Below are 23,614 nucleotides of genomic sequence, written 5' to 3'. Positions count from 1 at the left end.
TTGTTATGCATAAACCTTGTAGCCAATAAGATTTTAATATGTTTTAGAGCTTAGGGCCACCTCCGGTTTGACAGGCTACATGCAAATGAGCCATAGAGTGAAATATATGTCTGTGTATTGCAATCTTACTCTACGAGTTCGTATCTGCAATGCAGCACATGTATTCTGTGGTGCAAGTGCAAACCTGAGAGTACCTGGGTTTGAGTCCCAAGTAGAAAATTCCTCACTAGAAATTAGCTAGCGCACATATACATGTATGTCACTTCGCAGATAGGGTTCAAAGGGAAACACATCCTTCAGTTATTTGTATGTGAGCTGCTGTAAGAGAGGAGAGTGGTATTGTGGTTGCTAGGTGTAGTGAGGGGTGGATGGTGTTCATACAGTGGACAAGGCAGAGGAAGTTTTTCTTAAAACTGTTCCAACGTGCATTGTTGATTTTGCAAGAACTTTAAGCACACTAGCACTCCTCACCTGTCTAGAGGAATTCAAGTTCTGCATGCTCAGTCCTGGTGTCATGCCACCCAGGGCCTGATTAGGGAGTGCACCGTTTGAATGGGGGAGCTTCAGGCTTGGTGAAGGCAAAAATGGTGAAGACGTAGGCTCTTCCACTAGGCCGCCATCCTGATAAGAGAGAAATGGTGAGCTGAGCACCATGTCCAGCAACAGCAGCAGAGTGAAAAGGTACCAATGAATGTATAGGACAATAATAGGACAGATTTAAAGAGGAAGAGACACAAAGGATAAACCCCCCCCCCCCAAAAAAAAAAAACTGTTACAATTCAGACATTTCAAGCATTACTACACTTCATTTGATTTAGTTAGAATAATCAGTACTACTGAAACCATGTAAATAGGATAGGAAAGCACAATACGTAAATGCACGGTTATCAAACAGGACATAAATTTTATTTCTGGGCGTCATATTCTCAGCCTGCACTTTGACTAAGTGAGCACTGGACAACAAGGGAACTAAGCCAGTGGTCTGATCTGGCTAGAGGTGCAAACTACACACTCCTAAACTGGACCACCAAGGGTTCACAGCACCTACCCTGTTGGAGTAACAGAACACAAACAATTCACACACTACGCACAGCCAAACATCACACACATTATTACACAGTCATTCATCACACACCATGTACATTGCACACTAAGCTGAAGCACACCATGCACACACACACACACACACACACACACACAGTCACCGCACCCACTACGGGGGCAGAGAGACACTCAGTTATTCACGAACAACAAAATTCAAAATGGAATCAGAAGATTAGGACTATAACAGAACTGGACATTTGTTCCCATATCAGATTTTTTTGTCTCCATTTTTTCATTCAGATAGAATTCACAGAAATGTTGAGTTTGGTGAATAACCTTCGTCCAGGGCTCAATCCAGGTGCCATGACATGAAATTATTTTGGTTTTCAGAACAAGTAGATTTGGCATCTAATTTAGCTCCTTAGACAATGTACACAACCCTGATTTCTGGACAATAAGCAGGAAGTAATTTTTGTTGCAAAGTTATACATCTTTATATATTTATGTTAACCAAACATTCATATCCCATAATTTTCTAAACAGAGTCTCAACAGAAAGGGCATTTCTGGGGCAAATAAACAAAGGCCAGGTTTAGGGTAAGATTTGTTAAGACAAATATTAAAAAAAATAAAAAAAACACACCCAAAAAAGCTTGAATATCTGTGTGAAAACTGCTTAGCACAGAAACGAAATGGACATACAGGACATTATTGGTTGGTGGTTATTGGTGTGATCTGTCAATCAAATGCTTTGCTAGGAGACGCACTGAATCGAAGCAATGGATTCCCACCAAATGTCTGGTGTGCACATAAAATAAATTATTGAATCTATTCTAATCCAAAGCCCTTAGTGGCTGTCTCGGAGCAAATAGGCGCTTAAGGATTACCAAGTGTAATTTTAAACTCTAGCCTATTGCAGATATTCACTAAATGTGTATTAGGCTCTTTGAATGGTCCTAGTGTCCTTAGCACAGCCTGCAACAGTTCAGACTCTTTCTTCAAGCATGTATTTTAATCCATGCACCAATTTGCTTGTAGTCTTGCATGTAGGTGTCTGTTTTTTAGGACACGCACAGGTGTCTATATTACTAAGATGCATGGCTTGCTTTCCTTTCTATAAGATGCATGCCATCAGATCATATGTGATGTTCTTACTTGCGTCATTGCTTAGTATGCAGGCTGACCATGGGACTCACTGTTACTCATGGCTACTTGCTGGAAGAACATTTTATAAGGAACTGATAAAGGACCCCTCTAGCTCTACTTTCACTCCATAAGCAAGTGTTGAGTGGTCAGGGTGCCCACCTCTAACCAGATGCACTGCAGGAACAAAAGGGCAGTGCTCTTTATAAGCCAGTAATCCTTTATTGACTCAGGCTACAGAAGTTATAAAAAAAAATAAAAAAAATTCAACCAACATTAAACAAGCCTGGGTTCTAAATAGACATGATTAAGGTTTGGCTATTCATTTTGAAATACATTTGATAACGTCACTAATCAGATAATGTAGAAAAAAAAACAGTTCTATTTTCTCCAGAGACTTAGTGGTTAACATTAGCCCAAGTGAAGCAGGCAGGCAGAGGGCCAACAGCATGGATTTCACACGATCTAATCATTTTGCTGACATTTAGAAGAAACACATGAGGGCAATAGTCTGCATTTGTCTGCAGCTCAGCTGTTCAGGCAGTTGAACATTAATCCTTCACTTCGCCCCCACAACCTACTTTCTGCAGGACAGCAGACATCTAGTCTTATCTGCATGTAGTTTTAAGGCAACTAATCTCTTGTAAGCAGCAAATAACTGCTACACATGGAGTAAACAGGGCAAAAAAAAAGTAATTGCACTTACAGATACACTGTCCAATTCAATTTAAATAAAAATCGGTCTCTCATAACCGTGTGGTTCTTTTTGTTACGGTTTAGTCAGAGCAATAAAAATATGAAAAATTGTGCTTTTAAACGACAAGCCGTAAGATCATAACTTGTAAAAGGTTACTGAAAACAGAGAAAATAAATAAATTTAAAAAAATCTTGGTACGCACAGATCAATGTTACAAGCATGGCGTGAGGTTGGAAAAGATCACTGTCTTGTCAGCATGCTGAGAAACTTGACACGGCATTTCATTTTGTAACCTAAACTCAAATGACAGCAGTGCATATCATTGAGCATTTGGAAGAGTTTTAACCTATGTAATGCCACCAAGTACAATAAATAAGGTGTCATCCAGCCAAAAGTAAACGTAAAGGAACACTATAGGGTCATAGACGTATTTCTGACCCTATAGTGTTAAAATCCCATTTAGATGGCTTGCCCCCCCTTAGAAGGGGTTAAAATATACCTTATTCCCAGCATCGTGCAGGTCCACCGGCACTGGCCCCGTCCCGCCTCCTTGGTGACATCAAAATTTACATTTTTTTTGCCAATCCAATGCTTTCCCATAGGGAAAGCATTAGATTGTCTGAAATCGACAAGGATGCGGCAGAGCCAATCTCTATGGGAAAATGTTTGCGTCTCCAAGCTAAACAGCAGTGCAGCACTGCACCAGGAAGCACCTCCAGTGGCCAACTGAGGAGGCATCCCTAAGGGGCAATGTAAACACTGCCTTTTCTCTGAAAAGGCAGTATTTGCATGAAAATGCCTGAAGGTAATGATTATACTCACCAGAGCAACTACTTTAAGCTATAGTTGTGCTTGTGACTATAGCGTCCCTTTAAGCACACATCGTGTTTAATAATACAGACTTGAAACAACCCAATACGTGACTAGAAAGAACTAAGAAATGGCTACTAAACAAAACAGTCCTGAGATAACCCCCTGACAAGTAATAGGGAAGATACACAAAAAAAGGTCCAAAAACAGTAAAAATATATGGGATTAAAAAAGTATACTGTAGATTTCCTTATAGCTAACCAATTTGTTACAGTGCCTAAAAGCACCAATAAGCAAACTTTTATGAGAAATTTTTTTGAAGGGATACTAAAAGACACCAAAACAACTTTAGCTTATTGAAGCAGTTTTTGTGTATAGTTCATGCCCCTGCAATCTCACTGCTCAATTATCTGCCATTTAGAAGTCAAATCAATTGTCGCTCTAGCCACACCACCCCTGGCTCTGACTCTCACAGCCTGCATAAAATAATTGTCTTCTTTTAGAAACAGATGTTCACTTTAGTAGTTATCTCCTGCTCCCTAAATTGAACTTTAATCACACACAGGAGGAGTATGCTCAAACAGGCTATGAACAGAGTTTGAAATGTAAATTCTAAATTAAACAGAATATGCAATAAAGGAAGTTCAAACAATCAATTCACTTTACAGGAACCCTCAGCACACATGACATTGGCAGCCCAGAACTTTGTTTCAGACTGCCTAAAGTCAATTCTGTGCATATTTAAGGTCGGTCATCAGACAGTCCATGCTGCCAACAGACATGAAAATTGCAGAAGATTGCTTCCCCCTTCCACATTGTGCTCCTTCCCTACTCAGTCCATGCACATATTTTTTTTGTTTTGTTTTTAAATTCCTCCCTCCCCGGTCCGCACGCACTCGGAGACGGCAAAATGGTCCAATCACATTATTGTGGAAAGCACCCCCCTTTCTCAAAAGGATTATAGTAATCCTTTAAGGGGACAGAGACACTAGTCTGGGTGCTAATAGTGTCTCTTTAAATTCAGAATGCAAGTGTGATTCTTTTGGTTAGCCAAAGTCAGCCCTGTCCTGCTTATGTTCCATCACATCACCAAATGTGTCCAGACAAACTATCCTTCAAAGTAGGCATCCTGGTTTTGATTAGCTAATAAAATTTAGAAAGTTATCCAACTGAAATTGTAACAATATTCACATTCCACCATGCACCAATAAAAGACACATACTGCACTCATAATATGCGGCAGTCATCCCGTTCTCATAATACAAGTGTCACCCAGCACAAAAACCATGAGCACACCTTCCAAATACATCTTGTGTAGCACAAACAATAACTATCTCCAATGCAAAAAAGACAGAATAACCTAGTAAGCACCAAGATAACAATATATTGCTTAATAAAAATATCAAACAAGGTGCAGCACATAAATATGGATCTTCTGGAAATCGCAAGGAACTTCTCTGAGAAAATAAACCTTTGTTACCTTGTCAAGGAAAGTGGGGCGGTCCATGGAAGACTCTTTGGAGATTGGTGGTGGACGGCAGCTCAACGGTTTGGTGACCATTGTGTTATAGTCTGCGATTCCCAATCCACGCTTGTCTATCTCCCCCTTCTTTTCCAGAAGAGCACCTGAATGAAAGTGGTCACAACTATAACACACAGCCAATCACAATTCAGTCACAAACGTCAGGTCCGAGGTGCAATATTTGGCAGTATTTACGGATAATCGCTTTCCAACCACACAAATTGTAAGTTTTTCTTTGTATCGTAAAAAATACAGACTACGGCAACAGGAATTTTCCCCTCCAATGCAATCTCCATCTTATAATCTACTGGTTTTTCATTCTATCACTATCCTCCACCTCACCCACTTTCATGGTGCCGGCTAAGTGACTGGCATGGTCTGTATTTGTGGTGCAGCCCCATGTCAGACTTCATTGTTAGTGGAATACAAGCTGGAGTAATAGCAGGTATGTATCTCATCCACCTGATCATTTCTCCTACTGTCACAAAGCATTAATTGCGTTGAGTGGCTAAAAATGGGCAGCAGATAAGTGATATTTTATCTTGTCTGCCCGCCCCCCCATTTAAATACAGAGAAATAGAATGAATAATGGCATAAAGATCACTAAGGAAGAGCGAATGGGCACCGAAAGATCTAGAAAGCAGAAATAAAGGAAGCTAGAATAACTGCTGCACCCAATATAATGTGGAGAAAAAGAAGATAACCATGATTATAAGACAGGTGAAAATCAAGGGTGTAACAAATGGTATTTACACTGAGGGACAGATACTTACTCATGGCCTGGTCCAAATTCATATTGTTGCTCTTCAAGGCCTCTTCAGCAGGCTCTTTCTGTTGGACAACATGCAGTTATGGAATGTTCCCAAGTAACTTACAAGCAGCTAAATGTTAACAAATGTGTGCAAACATTTGAGGGATTGATCAAACAAATAAGAGAAACTGTAACTCCAGAAAAGTTATGAGTAGTTGCACCCAGGTAATAAAATGAAATGTGCTAGCCAACTGTAAACGTTTTCCAGAAGGACCCAAGTGCTCTTAGGTAGCTTGTTTTAATTAATGGGTCTCCAGGAAGTCACTCTTCTAAACACCACCAAGTTTACAAAATCCTGCACTCAATCTACCTGCTTCTTTAGGTAACGACATGATCACATGTGGACATTGCTTAGTTTATCTTTCACTCACATGTTTACAGATATAAAAATAGCTTTTTATAGATTCTAAATGCATAGTAATTGCAACTACTGTTCTAATGGTTAAGCAAGACGTACCTTTCAAGAGTTAGTGCAAAAATGTATGGTGTCTGTATAAAAGCATTACAAACGTGAGAGAGACACTATTCGCATTTACAGACTGAAGCTGGAGACCGTGCATATTTACCAAACACAGAGTGCATATCACACACTCAGCAGCCAGTGCTTTCCTAACGATGTCAGCGTGTACTCAATGCAATTTTCGCATTGAGGATCGTGGAAGCAGCCTCTAGCCGCTGTCAGGGAGACAGCCACTAGAGGCTGGATTAACCCTCAATGTAAACATAGCAGTTTCTCTGAAGCTATGTTTAAATCTGCAGGGTTAAAACTAGGGGGACCTGGCACACAGACCACTTAACTGAGATGAAGTGGTCTGGGTGCCTATAGTGGGTCCTTTAAGATTAAGAGGCCCGAGATCGGTGGGAGTTACTCTTCCGGGCAGCAGCTTCTATTATTTCAGATGTGTTTAATTTGGTATCTCTCCCTTTAATGATATGCTAGGAGAGGATATGGGGAGAGAGAAGAACACTGTGTCTGTATTCTGAGCCCCTCTCCTAGCTTGTGTATCAAATACAGGAGAGAGACTAACTTAATGGTGGCAGCCCCAAATAGCAGCTGCTGTCTGGGAATGTAATCACTGTGCGGTACAGGGTTTGAAAAATAACTGACACACTTGACAAGCCTAGTGGGTTTTTGAGCCACGATGGAGCAGCTCTCATAATGACGTAACTCTGCTAGGCAACGCATTAAACCACAGGCCGTCTACCACCCACAGACTTCAACGTGACCAGTCAGTGCTTATAACTCACTGACTGTCTAACATGCAGCAATATGTTGCGTGCTTAGCTTCCTGCTTCCCAACACTAGACTCTAAGAGTTAAGAGGGAGATCAGGGAGTGATGATAAAACAATATAAAATGACAAAGTGTGAATACGGGTGTACGTCTATGGATACTTAGCCTTTATGCAACACAATAAGCACAGGGTTTCTAGAGAAAAGTGGTTGGAAGATCATTTAACAAAGAAAACACTTACTGGGAAGCCCATGTCAGTGAGCTGTTTAGTCAGCCTGCCTATGATCCAGGCCTCATCCGACTTGCTTGAAGTCTTCATGCCCTGTGTTCATACAGCAAAAGTAAAACCATGACAAGATGGAAATATAAAAACTACTCCGAAAACAAACTAATGGTCACGAACAGGAAACCAAAGGCAAACACACAAGAAAAAAAGACTATTAATAGAAATGTTGTGATGAGAGTATCAGCTTATAAATATACATGTTGCTAAGGAAATCCGTATCTCCAAAGTAGACCTTGTGGTTAAACAGGACCTCTATGTCAGCTGGGAACATACACTTACCTTAGAGAGTACTTTCTTGGGGCCGTTCCCCCAAGAGTTGCAGGAGGAGTTACTGTCTTGGGAAGCAGCATTATTCCACATATCTCCCTCCTCATCTTCCCACTGGCTGGAAAGGCCAACATCATCTCCACCACTACTCCAGCCTTCTTGCATAGATTTTGGAGCTGGTAAGAATACAACAATTACCATCTTATTATCAATGTACAAAGCAGAATTGTACATTGCTTTTTTTTAGCAATAATTGAGACATGTGGGTGCAATGTACAGCTGCAGCTGTGTATTTAAAACCACAACAAAAAAAACCTTAAACTTTGCTTCTATTTCATTGTAACAATACACTTTGTTAATTTCAACTTAAGGATATTTATTTTGTTAAAGATGTGAGAAAACGCTCTCTCAAGGCAGAGAATTGCAAAATTAGTAACTAGTTTACGAATAAAAACATATCACTCTCATTTGGGATTTTCAGCTTTTTGTGGATCAACGGCAGATACCACGATGTATAAAGCGCAACTATATTAACTGCAATCAAGTTTACCTATATGTAATACCTACCTATAAGAATCAGAGCAAAAAGAATGACAAAATATATTAAAAGGAACACTCCAAACACCATGACCACTACAATGTGCAGTTGCGGTTATGGTGCCAGGAGTGCCATGGAGATCTCCCTGTAACACCACACGAAGCTCAGAGAACTTAAGGTGGGCCTAGAGGCTGCATTGGAGGCAGGGAGCAGAACCCAGTGGAACGGAGGTAAGAAGAAGTCAAACCATACTAAAACAGATTGACTACTTAGGTTGGCGGACACCAGTACACTCTAGGAACCATAACCACTGCAAAGCCCTATAGATCAAAACTATCCTCAGACCGCTAGCCAGAGGAGCATAATGAGGAATGCAGTCTCTCAAATCAGACAGCCAAATCAAGCAATTTACTGAATGTGTAAATTGCTGTGAATTTAGAGTGAATTGCACATTTTAGGCTAAAATAGCTTAGCTGAAAATGTATCAAATTAGGCTATTGTGTCCTAAATTGCAATACTTTCAATCCCAGACAATTCACACTTTAGTGCACATCCAGAAAATTTAGCAATCACTGGCCGAGTATTATCCCAGGGCCCACACCTGGTTTGCACAGCACTGGGGCAGCAGCTGGAGTACTTGTCCTTCCATATGTCCCTGGGGACTCTGCAGAGCCATCCCCCCACCCAGAACCACTGTTGGAGGGCTTCCCCCATGCTGAAGTGCCATTATCAACTGCAGTGGATGGGGATGTGGGCTCTCCCCAGGAGGTTTCAGTCTTTGAGTGAACAGGAGGCACGTCTCCCCAGCCTAAAAAAAAACAAAACAAAAAAAAACACAACAGGGCAAATGTTTAACTATTCACCGAGATTTTGCGGTTTTCCTTTTACCAAAAGATGAACAACTCTATTTTATGAAAATAAGTTTCTTGTGTAGTAATCTCTTTTAACCTACAAAGACTGCTTTTAATAAGGCCATCGCAAAACTTGCCATTTCATTGGAAGTGGCCAATGTAACATAATACGTAGTAGAAGTGGTGTTGAAATATTTAAATTCCAGCAATGCTTCATCTTGTAATTTTTGCGATGGACAATCAAGTATGCACAGCTCCCTGGGAATTCTGCACATTACCATTATTTCACACACTTGTATGCTGCAAACTTGTTTATAATAGAACTGTCATTTCAAACAGCTTTGTAAGGACACTTAAGCCGACTAGGAACAAAAGAGCATCTTAATAAGCAGATCTATATTTCCCTAATCCTTGGTGTGCTTTCAGAAAAGGAAAACAAAAGCTTGTTTCTGTCACCACGGAGGTGACATTGATTGCATGTTTGGCATGATGCTTCTTAATAAGGGAACAGTGGTGAATTTTAGGAAAAAAGTAGGGACATCCGACAATTAATTATGAGCAAATTATAGAAAAACCTTAAGCTACAAGCAATATATTTCACATTCTAAAATATTATTCAAGAACACTGGGCCATGTTAAATAGCATACATCACAATTAAAAAAAAAAATAAAAAATAAAAATTATATATATATATATATATATATATATATATATATATATATATAAAAATACATGGCAAAAAAAACAGCCTTTTCATACGAAAATTGTAATTGCATTGGAAAGATTATCATGCATGGGATGTTTGTGGATAGGTAGTTGGAAGATACATTTTCACCCTTGAGAAGTGTGCTAACTCACCTTACCTGGGCTGGTCTTCTCTCTCTGCCCAAGCACCAGTGAGCAAAAAGGCTGGTGCTTTCACTGACTAAGTGCACTATTTGTGTACTATAACACATGAAACAAAGAAAGAGAGTGCTACATAGCGCTGTGGGCTGTGAGAGTGAAGATGATGTAGCAAAGGCGCAATTTAGCATACTCACTGAAGAAAAAGAAAAGAAAATGAAAAAAAATACAAATGTAAAAATATATGTTTAAAAGGTACACTATAGTCCCCAAAACAACTTTAGCTTAATAATGAAGCAATTATGGTGTATAGAACAAGCCCCTGCATTTTCACTCCTTAGTTCTCGGTCACTAGACGTGTTTCTGAGCATAAAAGCCTCCAAAATAGAGACTACATTAGAACCCCCAAAAATATAATTAATGTCTTGCCCATCCAAGCCTACCATGTGAAATAAAAAAAAAAAAAAAAAAAATAAAAAAAATAGTACAGGTAGCCAAGTAATTTGAAAGCACATCATAAAGTACAAACATCCCTTACACGATAATCTGCTTAAAACTGAAATGAGATTTATTGAATACCGAATACGGGCCACACATTCTCTCTCACTCCCAAAACAGGGTTACACATATGATGAAATGCACACATACAGATAAGGGTACCAATAGAAACTATATTACACAATATATGAGATGGATATATATTACCTTTTAAAAACGTCCACTAGTTTAACCCCTTAAGGACACATGACATGTCTGACATGTCATGATTCCCTTTTATTCCCAAAGTTTGGTCCTTAAGGGGTTAACTAGATGTCCTTCATATGTGCAAAACAAGCATTACAAACACCGATACCGACATTCACACAAAAAGCACTCACAGCACTTACTTAAATACCTTAGATCAGCTTTAGACCTGCCTATAAAGCCTACCATGCACACTTTCATCATGTTTTATCGTTCAAAAGAAATCCTGTAGGACGACAAACTTCAATGATGAAAGTGTTCTGCCCTGGTACAACATGACAACACATATAAAGAGAACGTTTATTCATATATTATAATTGAACCATCTCCACATGCAAAAACGAACACATGCTCTCATACTTATCCGTGCTGTGCAAAGGAACCCAACCTACTAGTCAAACTCAAGTGACTATTTAGTTCTTTGGGATAAGCTTTTTAAATTATTGCAGTCTGTTCCTTTTCATACGATTTATCTACAGAAATAACTAAATCCTATAATTGTGAATTCTACAAATCATTTTTATTTACTTCTTTTCTAACAGATTATGACTGCGGTCATTTGAAAAGCTTAGCCAAAAAAAAACCAAAAAAAAAACCCAGCAGCTCTTTTGTTTTTCTGCCACTGGAAATGTAAGAGATCAGTTGAGGCTTTCTAACCAGTTCCAATCAGTACACTACTCAAGGCATGCCTTTCCCACTAAACCCATGCGTACAAGGTGATGCAAAGCTTGAGGTTATTTAGAAAGTCAGGTTGGTTCTTAAGTAAAACAACGTGAAAAGATAATGGAGGAGGACACTGGTGGCAAGGCACAACATAGTGAATGAAACTTCATGCTGTAAAAATTGATGGTTATGGCTTTACCTGGTCCTAGCAGTGGGGAACGACTCTGCTGGGCACTTGGCTGATGAGGTGGCTGAGTTTCAACCAGACAGGTATTTGGGGTGGTGGTAGGAGTGGTGTTTGAGTTTGTATTAGTTGAAGGGGTAGTCTGAGCTACAGGATTATTTCTGTCCCACATGTTAACAGTTTTGCTATTGTAACTGCTTGGGTCTCCCCAAGCTGAGGTACCATCATCAATTTCCATTTTACGACGTATGGACGGTGGTGAAGGCTCTTGCCAGCCATTAGCGTCAGTGTTAATTTCCTTCTGTTTGGCTGCTGGTGTTGGTGGTGGAGGTGGTGGTGGTGCTGGCACTGGTCCTCCTACCCACCCAGACCCAGTCTGCTTTACAGATGCAGCTCCTCCCCAACCACTCACATTACTATCTTGAGCTTTATTAGCCCAATTCTGCTGAGGAGCTTTCAAAGGCTCTCCCCAACCTGTACCCGAATTAGCCTTGGTGCTTGTGCCATTACCCCACCCACTGGTCCCAGGCCGTGCAGTCTCATTCCACCCACTTCCAGACTTGCTGTCCGTGTCCCATCCCAACCCATTCTTCTTCCCATCAGTCATATGTGTTGGAACAGGTGGGACATCAGTCCAGTCTGCACCTGCAGAGGTCCAACTCGAATTTGATTTCTGCCCTTCTCCCCAGCTTTGGGATTTGGGCTTGTGAGGCTCACTCCAGGTGGGTGATTTGTCCTCCTGACTAGCAGATCCACTCCAAGCATGACCACTTTTGGCAGCAGCATTGACAGCAGTAGAGCTTGCGGGATCTCCCCACCCACCTGGACCATTTGGCGTTTTATTATCTACCCAGCTTGCATTTAAAGGAGCAGATATAGGTTGGGAGCTGACCCACCCAGATACTGAAGAGGTATTTGTACTGGTCATGATGGATACTTCACTCTTCCCCCCTGAGTTTGAAGGTTGGGTGTTCGAAGATCCCCAAGCCTCTGTCCCAATATTTTTGTTATCAGCTCTTTGACATTCTTCAAATTCCCAAGCAATGTTTTGCTTTACTGGAACCTGTCCCCACCCAGTATTAGAAAGGACCCTTGGATCTAGGTCTTGTCTTGGCAACTGGATCTGCCCCTGGTCAGCAATGACCATATCCCCATGCTCACCCTCGGCTCCTCTTCCTTCATTTTGTTTTCCTGGACCATCACTACAAATTTCACTAGCAGTGGTACTGGATGCTAAAACTTTGGCCCTAGAGACTGGAGGATCACCTTGCTGAGCATTAGGACTGGTAATGGTGGGACTATCCCAACCCGATGATCCTTTTACATTGATGTCATTGCAGGAATGCTGGTTTGGGACCCTACCCCACTCACCATTTATATTGTTGCTGGAACCACGGACAGGATGACCCCAAGGTCCAAAATGTGCACTTCCAGCACTCCCCCTACCTTTACCCCACGCCAATACACCAGAACTGGTAGGTGGTCCTGAATCCCATGCACTGACTCCATTTCCCTCTTTCTGCACTCCACAGCCTGAACCATTTTGTTTAACACTGGCAACTGAACTTACAGAGTCGCCAGTTTCCTGACTAAACCCAGCACTGCAGTTTCCCGAAGCAGACACTCCTGGTGATAATCCCCACACTGAATTACCAGTGCTTTCACAAACTCCATGAGAAATAGAGCCATTGCCATTAGCACCAGGAAGGCCTTGCAGGTGGGGTGGGATGATGCTCCCCATTCCAACAGCCATCCCCCAATTGGGCAGTCCATTTGTCTGCATTGCATTGATAGGGTTTGATGGAGAGTTCATGGGGCTAGTGTTATTTGGTCCATCAGTGTTAAGGTTCTGAGGTTGGATGCTGAAAGACACATTCTGAGAAGTGGACATTTGTGATTCTGTGCTCTCTTGTGACTGCAGGTTTCTCCAGGCACTTAAAGTGCCTGCTGTATTTCCATTCTGGTTGACAATATTCTGACCCATAGCACTGACTGGACTGCAAATACTGGAAGGATTACATCCACTCATAGTCCCGTCATGTCCAAGTACTGGCCAGGCAGCTGGGTTGGCATTAGGATTAAGATTAATGCCAGGATTTGAGTTGGAAGCACCCCAGCAGTTCTGACTTCTACCCTCCCCAATCAAGCCGTCAACCTTTCCCTCTCCACTGCTGGTGGCGCAATGAACAATCCCAGAGTTGGTGACTGGAGTAACTCCCCAAACTCTGGCTAAGTTCCCATTCCCATTCGTGCCACTAGCTCCAAGGGCACTCTGGTTCGAAGTGCTTTGGATGAGTGCTCCATTGGTGCCATTATTGCCATTTGTTTTCTTTGCATGTCCAGTAAAGTTGCCTTGGGCACTTGTAGCCATGCTACTTTTTTCTGAGCCACAGTTGGAGGCAGAGTCAGTGTCTGTAGTACATTCTGAGGCAGATTCAATCTCAGTTCCTGTAATGGAAGGCCACGCGTCCTTGTCAGTCCTGTCTATTATCACTTTATCCCAGCTGCAGTTGGTTTCACTTCGGAGTGTAGCCTGAAGTCCCCAGGGGGGATTTTCATAATGGTCTCCCAAACAACTGTGACCAAGATCTAGAGAACAAAAAATAAAGATAAAAATATAATGACTAGGTATACAAGTAAAACTATCAAATAATGAATCCTTCCCTAAAAAAATTATATTGGTTAATATAACTTCACAGGTGCATAGAACAGTTATATGATGTTCAGAGATCAGATGGTTGCTATCAAATGACAATGACGTAAACCTTAGGTTAACCATCTTACAGAGAAAATTAAAAACAAAAAGTCATACATTATCAATAACGGATAACAGGGACTATGTTATTCTGACAACTAATGGTTCTAACTGTATATTACACTTCACATTTACATAGTTGCTTAAATAAACTGTAATGTGTGGATATGGTAAGTATAAAGATAGCAACTTCTATGAACAACAGAGGAATTAAAATACATACTTTTGTCTTAAAATATAGTATGGATTAGATTATGTAAACCAGTTTCACACAGTAAATAAGGTTTCATGATCCAGATGTTAAATGACACATGAAACTTAGCCACGTTTAAACAGGTGTCCTACAAAACTATTATGACCAGGAACCCTACAGTCATATACACTGCACTATCCTGGAATCTTAACCCCTTAAGGACCAAACTTCTGGAATAAAAGGGAATCATGACATGTCACACATGTCATGTGTCCTTAAGGGGTTAAAGGAAAGAGTACATAATCTGGGTCAGAAAACTACTCCCCATCAAAACCAACCTTATATGGGTGATGTAGTGGCATTTAGCTAGACTCAACCTAGTCTAGTACAGCCCATGTATAGGCTGATTTGCCCCTCATGAAGAGGTTTTTCTAGCAGAAGGTAGATAGACAACATACAATATAGAGCACTTATCACTTCTGGAAGCTTTAATGGAACAGTCGACATGTTTTATAAAGAATGTTTTTGTTTTTTTAAAAAGCTTTTGTTTTAAACATATGTTCCATAGCTTCAGGGGTTTCCAGGTGATTTGGAAATTCTTGGTAGAAATCAAACACTATCTGACCACACAATCTCCAGAGTCTCCCTCTAAGAACGGAATTCTTACTGCTAGGTCCTGTTCCCGACCACCACTAGCCCAATAATGTTTTATTTTTTTTTTAGCACAATAGTGGGAGTGCTAGGCCACAAGACCATATAAGCAGGTTTGGAGCCTACCTGACCATCCCCCTTTCTCACTCTTCCCAACAAAACTACAATATTTGTTCAGAATGGATTGGGTCCACATCTTAATATATTTTCTTCAAGTTTAAAGAAAATGTTTGCCATGGTCTCTTTTTCGATTTAACTCTAGATCCTCATGCCAAAAGGCAGTACACATGCACCACGCTGGAATACACAGCCCGTTATTCCTCTGATGTGGTGGCAGGCCGCACACTCTTACCACTATAAACATAACTGATTGTTGTCCTAATCCAATCTTGCTCACGAAAAAGCTCCCCTGCCAGGATTTCCAGACTTGAGACATGTAGCAAAGGCAAAGTTAAAAGAAGTTAAAAAGTTGTTCTACTAGGACAAAATATCCTCCTCACTCTGGTAGCAAAGGAAGATCTCATCTATCGCCCCAAAATTACCCCAACATCCCACCTTTGTTATTTTCCCCTTTTTCTCCCTATTATTGGTTACAAACCTAAAATGGAGTTAAAAGTGTTAAACTAATAGGACTATTAGAAAGAAAATTTGTCACCATCTTTGTGTGTGTAGTGTATTTGCGTTTTTTTTTTGATAAATCAATGTTTGATATATTATAATAAGATATGTGGACTGATTAGGAAGGGAAAAAGGGAGAAAAGAAGAGAAAAGAGAAAACATTGATGATGACTAATGTACCAAGGCCTGAGTTACAGGAACTGCAGTAGAAATCTACTGGCGTGTACTGTCTGAAATAAAAAAAAATTAAAAAAAGAGAAAAAATTAAAAAAAGGGAGAAAAAAAAGGATTTTTTTTAGGATGGCATAGTCTAACGCCTTAATGGCTGAGTGATTTTTTTTTTTTTTTTTTTTTTTAAACAAACTTTAAAATGTTATTTTAAAAAAGTGATCACATATAAAACCATTTGAAGTGGGAATAATGCCACCATAAAACCAGGGCAATTCCATTTAAATAGTAAGAAAAATGTCTTACACCACACCTGTCAACATAAAGCATATCTGCTGTATTGAATTTTTATGATTTGGCTCAGTATTTTCAAGGAATTTTCGGAATACAGTTCAATTTTCTGTCTTTAGATTCATCACACAAGTGGTAAGTTGCAAATGGGTAAACCATATTGGAATGGAAGTGTAAAACTTGGAGCAACATATTTGTAATCCTTCTCAAATTCTTGCCAATTGCGACTTGTTAAAGGGCAACTCCAAACACCTACCGCACTTTAAAGCTTGTTAGCTCAGTGTAGCTAAACTCAAGAGGCTGGTAAAGGCTATAGATTGGAGATCTGCAGTTCTCGCAAGCTGTTAGATATACATCTAAAAAATAAAAAAAAATGCAAGTATATCTACAAGTAAGATTTTTTTCAAATGTATTTCGTATTTGGGCAGTGTAGTGTCCCTTTAACCCTTACACATTTTTCAGAGTGAAGGAGGAATCCAGGTGGTGTTATCCATGGTGGTCGAGCTTGTTGTAGGTTGAGTGATTTTTACCATATTACTTAAAGGAACACTATAGTAAGTTAAACAATTTTATCTTAATGAAGTGGTCAGGGTGCAGTGACCCTGTCCCCCTTAATCCTACAATGTAACCAATTGTTTTTATAAAGAAGGGTTAATGCCTCCTCAACGGTGTCATATTGATAGCAACTAGAAAAGCTTCCGTGGCAAAGACCAAGTGAAACTCTGTCACGTGACACAGAAGCCCTGTAGGAAATCATATATTCAATGCTTTCCTATGGGAATATTTGAAGGTGTGTGCAGCACTTGCGCATCATGTCTCCAATGAAATACATCTAATACTACTAGAGACATGAGCACCAACATTAGGAATACAGATTTGCATTCCTAACGTTATAGTGTTCCTTTAACCCCTTAAGGACACATAATGGAAATATTCCGCCATGATTCCCTTTTATTTCTGAATTTGTGTCCTTAAAGGGTTAAAGGAGCTGCTTAGGCATCATAACCACTTCATACCAAAGTAGTAGTTGTGAAGCAATTACACTGCAGGTGTCATCCCCTGGTGCTTGATCATACTGGTTTCACCAAAACTGGGGGTCCCTGAGGAAAATGCCACCTGGCCCCCTGCTCAGCTTTTGCTACCGCGGAAATCAGACTTCTGCATTAGCAATATCCATCTCTCCCTATTTTAAAGTAATTAATACACCGATTGGGTTAGTTGACACATAAGCATGTAGTTCTAGGGCCTAAACTGCTCATTTAAAACTGGCAGAGTGCATGTAAGGGCCAATATATTATATTAACTCACACAGAATATTTGTGTTCCTACGTGTCTATGTGCACGTCCCCCAACAGGCCATGACCCAGTGAGATCTTCTTTTGGGACTACTGCCCTGCCACCCATTTGGGTTTCTTTTTTCTACTGCTTCAGTATATATAATAAAAATACCCCAACAACCTTCCAAATATTGTGTTAATATACCGAGTCTGTTGAGGAGAGGGAGGGGAGCGTCCGACACTATACAACATTTATAAATATAAACAACTCTCTTCGTAGACTGATCCCATACATGAGGTGCATTTAGATTAACTTAATCTTATACAAGCACCTTTTATCATGCATCGCAGAAAAAAAAAAGAAAAAAAGGGGTGTGAGGGGGGATGCTAGAAGTGGACCAGAATGTAATAGCTAGCCGACTAGTAGACTTTTCAAGCTTAAAATACAATACTAAGAATTTTATAGAAAATTAAAAACCCTGCATCAACCCAGATGGATCACAGAGCAGAAAATCGAAAGGACTGGGAACAAACTTCGGATTTTAGGGAAACAAACGTCATTAAAACATTTTTTTTGTGCAATAAAAACACTCAACTATACTCCAGTGAGGAAACCTAGTGCACAGAAGCCACGAACTGCACTTTTTTTCCCCCAAGAAAGTATTTGGTAGTAAAATGTAAAATTATGATCTACCACGCAATCACTTTCCAGCAAGGCGGTTAAAGCCAAGCTACGGTATGCTAAAAACACACAATTAAATATCTACTTGTACTCTCCCTTCCCTTTTACCCAATCAAATACACATTCTCCCCCAAAAACAAATGCAACTTCTAAAGAAATTCTTAGTGGATTAGCAGAGCGGAGCTTATTACAGTTATTGCTTTCGTTAAAATATCATTAGTAGTGAGCATACACAAAGCAATGGCTAGATTTCTTTTTTGTTTTAGCAGTTGCAGCCTCACAAGACGCCATTTTCTTAAACCCGATCTAGACGTCATAGATGAAACAAAATAAGTTTGCAATCTTTCGGCTTCTGGGACATGTAAGGAGATTAAAGTGATTTGAAGCAGGGTATTTGCATAAAGGCTGGAAAAGCATCATGGGAACTGTAGTTTCACAACAGATGGGTAATCTCTTTTGGCCACTCACGACCCACATTGTGTGGCCTCAGGGACAAAGTGTGAGGAAGGTTGAGAGGGAATGAAATACCTGAGGTAAGGTGATGCCCAACCATTCTAGACAACGTTACAGTGCGCGCAGAGCCGCCTGCCACTGCACCAGGCTCCCAGCTTCAATGTATCGCCTGTGCATAGTGTAAGCCTCATTCTGTAAGCCTGCCAAAAAAAGCCTCTGTGCAAGCCTGAAAACAGACAACCTGCAAGCTCATTTGGGCCTTTGCTGCACTGGCTTTGGAAATGCTTAGAGCACGGGGAGGTTCCCTCCCCTTTACTCTACCCATAGACTTAGCCCCTCCTCCCTCCACCACGGGCTAAAGTATCAACAGCCTCAGACTCTAATCTTTGATTATGTAATTGCATTTGACACTAAACCGATCTTCCCTTTTAAATTCTTTCAACTGTCACAAAATGTTCCCACTTTAGGACGCTGCTAAAATTGAAGATGGAGTTGCCGTTACTAAGCAGTTTTGAATAGCAGCCAAAACGAGAGTGGCATGTCTGCGATCAGCTCCATTTTAATGTGTTCCTCAGCTCCGTCTCTCTTGGAGAACCTGTCCCCTCCCCTACTTGCTTCCTTTCATAAACAGTACCAGAGTCGCATACCAGCTTTAGCTTTAACATTCGGAACAAGGCCCACATGCATACAAAAACTGGCAGCCTGCCAGCCACGTAATTGCTTCCCAGCCTCCAAGAGTCTGGGGGCAGAAAACACAAGTGCATTAATCAAAACCAGAGTTGTTTATTAATGTGCTCTACACAGAAGCCCTAAACAATACATCACAGACCAAGCCGTACAACGAGGAGAAACTGCATGTCTCTTTGCAAATTCCCTTGAAAATACTAATAAATATCTGCAAGTGAACGATGGTCCAATAGACTAAATATGAATGTAGCGTTGCAGCGCCCATGAGAAAGGCAAAGGTTTAAGGTCATAGAAAAGTTCCAGTACAATAAATAATTGATGCAAATGAGGATTTGCATCACATTCTGACCTTGTGAAGTTTTATACGGCACTAGCTTTCAAGAGGCTGCAATAGTACTTAACTCCTGTCCCGTCTTGGCATCTCCATTTAAGTGAAAGAAGTAAATTATATATATATATATATATATATATATATATATATATATATATATATATATATATACACACACACACACAATGTGTCAGCTCCTCTGGCCTTGGTCAAAGATTACGCCTGCTGAAACCCTAAGAAAGAATCTCCTGGTAAATAAGTGTAACCGGGGTCTAAACAGCACTGCTTAAACAAATACCATTAAAAAACCATTAGTAATAGTGGAAAATTATAGGACTTTGTTGCATTATAAGAACATGCATTGGACGTTTTGCAACTTTAGTAAACCTTGTTTTGTAATGCCATTTGTAAAGCCATTTTGTAGAGCTTGGTTGGCCAGAAGCACTGACATTCAGAAAGTAAAAGGTAAACATTAGTTGTCCTCCATGTTGCGCCATCTTATTATTAACCCCTTAAGGACTGGACTTTTTTTGCGATGTTGTACATTTGCGACCAGGCATCTTTTTGACACTTTTGTGGTGTTTGTGTTTAGCTGTAATTTTCCGCTCTCTCATTTACTGTTCCCATACAAATTATATATTGTTTTTTTCAGGACAAAAGGGGCTTTCTTTACATACCATTATTTATATAATCTCATCTAATTTAATTTAAAAAAAATGAAAAAATATGATGAAAAATTGAAAAAAATACACGTTTTTTGAATTTTATGTGAAAAATCTTTTACTCATCTACAAAAGCGAATGAAAAAAACTGCTAAATAGATTCAAAATGTTGTCCTGAGTTCAAAAATACCCAGTGTTTACATGCTTTTTGCTTTTTTTTTGCATGTTATAGGGCTATAAGTACAAGTAGGATATTGCGGTTTCAAAACATACATTTTTAAAATGTATCAATAGTGACATTGTAACACTGTTATCTGTCATAAATTGCTAAATAACACCCCACATGTACATATTTTTTTAAAAGTAGACAACCCAGGGTATTCAATATGGGGTATGTCCAGACTTTTTTAGTAGCCACTTAGTCGCAAACACTGGCCAAAGTTAGCGTTCATATTTGTTTGTGTGTGAAAAAAGTAAAAAACTAAATTGAACGCTAATTTTGGCCAGTGTTTGTGACTAAGTGGTTACTAAAAACGACTGGACTTACCCCATTTGCAATACCTTGGGTTGTCTTCTTTTGCAAATGGTATGCCATCATGGGGGTAATTCTCATTCCTGGGCTACCATACGCTCTCAAAGGCAACGTAACCAACCTGGCCATTTTCAATGTAAAAATATTTGACCTATATATTTGACCCTGTAACTTTCAAAAACGCTATAAAACCTGTACATGGGGGGTCCTGTTCTACTCAGGAGACTTTGCTGAACACAAATATTAGTGTTTCAAAACTGGAAAATGTATCACAACAATTATATCATCAGTAAAAGTGCTGTTTGTGTGTGAAAAATGCAAAAAAAGTCACTTTCACTGACAATATCATCGCTGTGATATGTTTTACTGTTTTGAATCACTAATATTTGTGTTCAGCGAAGTCTCCCGAGTAAAACAGTACCCCCCATGTACATGTTTTAGGGTGTCGTAGAACGTTACAGGGTAAAATACAGTGATAGCAAATTAAATTCTCTGGTCTTTCGGCCTGGGTTGGCAGGCAGGTCCCTTAAATTGCAATCAATAAAATAACTTAATTATGTAAAAATATTACCTAAATACGCACGTAGAATTTAAATATATATGCATATTTATATATTTGAAGTCTACGTGTATATTTATATAATTATTTATGTAATTTTGTATATCGACATATGAATAGTTCGCATTCTTTTTATTTATTTAAATATACATAGATATATATACAATTTCATTCTAAGTGTATTTTAATATAAATATATATATATTAATATCAAAATACAGTTAGAATAAAATTTCGTATAGATATATAATTTTTTTTCAATTTTTTATTATTATTTTTAATTTTTTTAATTTAATTTAAATTATTTATTATTCGTATTTTATAATAATATATATACAATATATATAGTTATTATATATATTATATATATACACGTGTGCAAATTAATTATAAGTGTATTTTTATATTAATATATGTACATATTAATATAAAAATACACTTAGCATGACATTATATATATGATATATAGACATATATTATATAGGTATAATATATGTCTATATATCATATATATACACATATATAATAATATATATTTTTTTTTATTAACTATAACTTTATTTTTTTTTATGATTTTACACATGCAGGGAGACTGCCTGTCAGCACAGACAGTCCCCCTGCAGGCAGAGACTAGGACACCTATTGTGACCATGTGGTCGCCCTGTTGGGCGATCACATGGCCCCAGGGGTCCTAAACCGCCATGGGGAGACTGTCTGGGCTGCAGGCAGTCTCCCCACACCGGGAGCACCGCCGATCGCTGCCGGGGGAACGACGGCGATCGGGTAAGTACATTTTAAATTTAGGACGGTTCAGGACCGTCGTCGGTCGGCAACGCAAAAATGCCGATGACGGTCCTGAACCGTCCTGCGTCCTCAAGGGGTTAAAGGAACACTATAGTGTTGGGGGATTTTTTTTTTTTTTTTTTTTTTAAACAAAGCTTTATTTTCAGTAACAAAAATACAATTCTTAAAGGGACACTATAGTCACAGGAACCACTACAGTGTAATGTAGTGGTTCTGGTGTCTATAGCCTGTCCCTGCAGGCTTTTTTAATGTGAAAACTGCCTTTTCAGAAAAAGTGCAGTGTTTACTTTGAGTGACTTACTAGACAGCTGGCGGCCATTAGCAGTGCTTCAGAGTTCAGATGCTTTAGTGCCTTCACGCTCTGCATGGAGGCGCTGAATGTTCCCCATCGACAACACTGATTGGCACAGAGCGCTGTGCGTGCGCAATAGCCTCCCAATGTACAGAAAAAGGAAAGGTGTATCCCGCGCCTAGTATATTATATGTGCAAAAAAATACACATATATTCTCAAATATATGGGAAAGCAGTGGGATTGGCTGAGATCATCAAGACTCATCTCAGCCAAGAAGGGGGGGGGGGGGGCAGCCGCGGCGAGACTGGTACAGCAAGGGGGGAAAAAGTGAGTAAAATACCTTTCCCATGCGATCAGAGGGGGCCAGTAAAAAAAAAAAAAAACACAGCACACACTTATTTAAAGTCCATTCAGCCTCCCAAGTTTTGGGAGTGGATCCTTTCCCTGGAGTCCAGTGAAGCTGCTCTGATCATCCTGCTGTTCTTGCTCTGCTTCCCCCATGCGCGGTTTAGTAACATCAGGGCCAGAGTGACATATTCTAGCACTTACCTTTCAGCTCTCACACCTCCCAGACTGAGATCATCAAGATTGATGATCTTAGCCAATCCAATGCCTCCACATAGGAAAAACATAAGAAGCTAGTGAACATGCGTGGCAAATCACAGTATCAATTATATGCTCTTTAGGAGCAGCATTTGATTGACAAAAGAGGGAAGCGCCTCTAGTGGCTTTCAGAAAGGCAGTCACTAGCCGTAGGTCCATGCAATGACAATACTGCAATGCTTTACATTGTAGGGTTAAAACAGCAGGGGCCTTACAACATACCACTTTACTGAGATGAAGTGGTTTGGGTGTCTTCAGAGCTCATTTAAAGAGACACTATAGTCATCTATAGGCCCTGCAGTCTCACTGCTTAATTCTCTGCCATTTAGGAGTTAAATCACCTTTGTTTCCGTTTCCTCAGCCCTAGCATGGCAAGGGGCATGGAGCTTGAAGTACCCTGTACCAGAAATATTCTGTAT

General features: G+C 39.8%; 1 protein-coding gene across 2 annotated transcripts in view; it reads right to left on the bottom strand.

Annotated features, from left to right (window-relative positions):
* The window catches only part of TNRC6C (trinucleotide repeat containing adaptor 6C), a 198,931-nt gene that overhangs the window by 48,862 nt on the left and 126,455 nt on the right, over positions 1 to 23,614 (bottom strand). Inside the window, exons 5-11 of one of the 2 annotated variants that reach the window (XM_063459181.1) lie at positions 11,652 to 14,225; positions 8,952 to 9,158; positions 7,825 to 7,988; positions 7,501 to 7,581; positions 5,989 to 6,046; positions 5,174 to 5,319; positions 472 to 621 (exon numbers count right to left, since the gene is read on the bottom strand). In XM_063459181.1, the coding sequence (XP_063315251.1) occupies positions 472 to 621; positions 5,174 to 5,319; positions 5,989 to 6,046; positions 7,501 to 7,581; positions 7,825 to 7,988; positions 8,952 to 9,158; positions 11,652 to 14,225 (3,380 nt within the window). The remainder of the gene's footprint in view (positions 1 to 471; positions 622 to 5,173; positions 5,320 to 5,988; positions 6,047 to 7,500; positions 7,582 to 7,824; positions 7,989 to 8,951; positions 9,159 to 11,651; positions 14,226 to 23,614) is intronic. The other variant, XM_063459182.1, reaches the window with a different exon arrangement.

Source organism: Pelobates fuscus, chromosome 6 (assembly GCF_036172605.1).
Source record: "Pelobates fuscus isolate aPelFus1 chromosome 6, aPelFus1.pri, whole genome shotgun sequence".
Classification (NCBI taxonomy): Eukaryota; Metazoa; Chordata; class Amphibia; order Anura; family Pelobatidae; genus Pelobates; species Pelobates fuscus.
This window is presented reverse-complemented; position numbering and strand designations above follow the sequence as displayed.